Source organism: Cryptotermes secundus, unplaced genomic scaffold, assembly GCF_002891405.2.
Source record: "Cryptotermes secundus unplaced genomic scaffold, Csec_1.0 scaffold120, whole genome shotgun sequence".
Taxonomy (NCBI): domain Eukaryota; kingdom Metazoa; phylum Arthropoda; class Insecta; order Blattodea; family Kalotermitidae; genus Cryptotermes; species Cryptotermes secundus.
Genome location: NW_019742442.1, coordinates 1023078 through 1026504, shown reverse-complemented (window position 1 = coordinate 1026504; position 3427 = coordinate 1023078). Strand labels below are relative to the sequence as shown.

Sequence of the window (3427 nt, the reverse complement as noted above, 5' to 3'; positions counted from 1 at the left end):
TCAACAAATTGTAAGTTTCAGTGGCAGATTTTCCAAGTTTTGTGAGGAATTTGATGTTAGCACGTTGTTCTGCATTAGCACTCAGCATTATTCCGACGGAGCTCAGAAACACGATCCGCTTCTAACAATGGTCGCGGCCAGACTAACCGATGCACGTGAATGAAACTTTGTGTGACGGTAGAGGGAAGTCCAAGGGTCAATGCCCTACCCTCCTCTTCGTCAATGACGTGGCCGGAAATGAGTCATAAAAGTAATCCGGTTTCTTTATTGCCACACCTTGTAATGAAATCTTGCTGAGCAGCCATGCAGCTTTGGATTCAAAGTCCAATGCTGTGCAGGCCTTCTCCTTCTCCAGCTTCAGGGAATGGTGTACTAGGTAAACACAGTTCATACACATGCTTAAACACACACCTTCATTTAGGCTTCACCTTCAAGAACAACCAGTGACATATGAAAGACACTGTTGGAATCAAGTGTAAACCCATCTCAGCATCATCTAACTCGTTCTTACTTAACCTGACAAAACAGGTCAGAGTGATTTATCTGGAATTGCTGTAATGCATGTTGCTGCATTCCTGAAACAGGGTAGCCCTTCCAGTTTTTGTGATATCTGTACATTACTTAAATTGGCTGCTGATCTATTCAATCTTGCCCTATCTGGCTACTGCTTAACTTCTCCTGTGGGTATAACATAGCTTTCGGGGCATGTTTGTGAATGGGTGCCACAACCAGATTAGCATGAAATTATTATCTCTGCTGAAATCACTGTTGTGCACATGGCTTCTACCACTGTGCAGTCCATGTACCCTGTTCTGGCTAGTACAGGCATTTCCATGCTCTGCTACTGCAGAGGCATATGCAACACATGTTCTTTGTTCTATGCAAACAATATGCACATTGAAGAAAGCAGTCTTCTGGGATTTGGCACCATGTATATGTGGTGTTAACTGACGTTTTGGAGAAACGTATCACCTCCATCTTCAGGGTAGAAGGAAAAATATAAGAAATCTGCAAGCGAAGAGACCATGAGAACCAGTAAAAGCAGACTGGTGATGGAAATATACACAGCTATGTGAGAGCAGTGAAGGAAGGGGGGAAGGGCAAGTATACAAATGAAAACAGTAGTGTCGGTGGGAGTTAATTGTAAGATATGATATGCAGCATTGTCCATTACAAATTCATTTCTGAAGACAGAAGTCTTAAAAATATNGGATCTGGCATCATATAAGCACTGCAATGTTTTTCAAATTCCTATCCCAAAAAAAATTTCATTTCCTTATTAAGGTTTTAGTACCACCATAAAACAGTGATTTGAGTATTTTATAATAAAATTATTAATATTAAGTGAAACCAATAAGTATATCAGTTTTTCAAGAGAGACTGGAACATGCAGTACAATCAATATAATAAACAGATTGATTTATTGATTTCACTTACTTTCAATCATTTTATTTTACAATGATCAAAATGTTGATGGTACTACATCCATTATATACACAATGGGATGCATAAAAGAAAAATAATTTTATGTTCTTGTTAACTAGGTGGTTGAAATTGTGAATGACCCCCTATTGCAACAAGTCCCAATCAAGAGACGAGGATGTCGCTTTCCTGAAGAAATACCAGACCACTACAAATTATTCAAGTATTATAGCTATTCTACCTGTGTGCTTGAGTGTCGAGCTATCAAAATGTTGGAACACTGCAACTGTATCAACCACATTATTCATCCAGGTAAGCAAGTCTCTACAAGGGTGGTACCTAACGGTTATGAGAATTCTCCCATAATGACACCATTGATAATAGTATCATCTTTTCCAGTTACATGGTAACAAAGAATGCTTTCAAGAGTAGTTTTCCTCATATTCAGCACTCAATGTTGTGTCAGTCATACATATATAGCTCTTTACTGAAGATAAGTGCAGTGGGTTCGGTGATTCTCTGAAATGAGAGATTCAAGAAAATAAAGACTTTTCATTAAATTTTGTTTCAAATTTGGTAAAACATTTATGAAATATATGGCATGTTACGAATGGCCTCTGATGACAAATATTTATCAAAATCATAAATGTACAGCTGGTTTTTAAGATTCTGAGATAAGTTTCTGGGGAAGTCAAGAACAATGTGGATGACATATCAAGTGCATTAATTATTTTTTCACTGTAATAGGGTTGTGCATCTCGAATTTGTATCCCCAGACCAAACTGTTAATCAGCAGTATTGTGCAGATGTCCTATTGCATCTATAGGAAGATGTCAGCAAGAAAGTCGTAAGAGGTATGGTGAAATAGGGACTGTGTGATTCATCCTGACTATGTGCCCATTCACACAGCCTTTACTGTCAGTGGGTCCATGGTCAAGAACAGAATAAAATGGGTGTGGTCCCCCATCACCTTCCTCTCCAGATGTTGTTCCCTGTGACTTTCTTTGACAAGGTTAATACTGAAGGTCAAAGGAAAGAGATTTAATAATGTTTTGCATATTTCCTGATGAGAACAGCCAGAAAAGGAATTGGAATGTTTGGTTCTATTTCCATTGTGAACTGTATGGAAGGCCTTAATAAATTGAGGTGGCCGAGGAAATCCTGTAACCTCTCTGGACCATGAGGCCAGACCGCAAATGTGTCATCAACATACTGGAGCCACAGCGATGGTTTGTGTGGTGCTGAGTCAAGAGCCAATTTCTCAAAATGGTCCATGAATATGTTGCTAAGGATAGGTGATTGAGAGCTTCCCATAGCCATGCCATTATTTTACTGGGAGAACTTTTTGTCTGCGTGAAAATCTGTGGTTCTCAAGCAAACCTCCAACAGTTCCATGATGGCTTCAATTCGAAAGACAAATCATTCCACCAGCATGTCATTGTTATGGAGCTTATTTTTGATGACTTGTAAAGCTTTGTTGACTGTGCATGCTTTTTCATAATTTTTATTGCAAATTCTCCTATGATCTTCCTTTGACATAGCCTGGTCTCAAGTATTTAAATAGCTGTAGTTACAATATTATATTTAAGCATCCTGTTGCACTCTACACGATAAATGACACAAATTCCGTCCCAAGTGCAAACAATATATATTATATGTCTTTGATCTTGTTCTTTCTACACTACATGTTTCGGCCTCTATCGGCCATCATCAGGTGTATACTCTTAACGTTGCTGCCACACTGACCCCAGTCTAAAATTTAACATTTAAAAACACAATATATAGGAAACCCACACAAACAGACATCATTATACCTAACAGTTCGTGCCATCCATTCGAGCACAAATTGTCAGGTATTAATTACCTCATAAATAGACTGTACACATACCCAATAACAGAAAAGGGAAAACAAATAGAGAAGAACACTATTAAAAACATACTACATAACAACGGATACAGCACAAACATAATCAATAGATTAAATCAGACAACACGAAAACAAAAA

At 38.2% G+C, this 3427-nt stretch overlaps 1 protein-coding gene across 1 annotated transcript in view; it reads left to right on the top strand.

Annotated features, from left to right (window-relative positions):
• The window catches only part of LOC111873069 (sodium channel protein Nach), a 34016-nt gene that overhangs the window by 16341 nt on the left and 14248 nt on the right, over nt 1-3427 (top strand). Inside the window, exon 7 of the mRNA XM_033754968.1 lies at nt 1545-1734. Within this exon, the coding sequence (XP_033610859.1) occupies nt 1545-1734 (190 nt within the window). The remainder of the gene's footprint in view (nt 1-1544; nt 1735-3427) is intronic.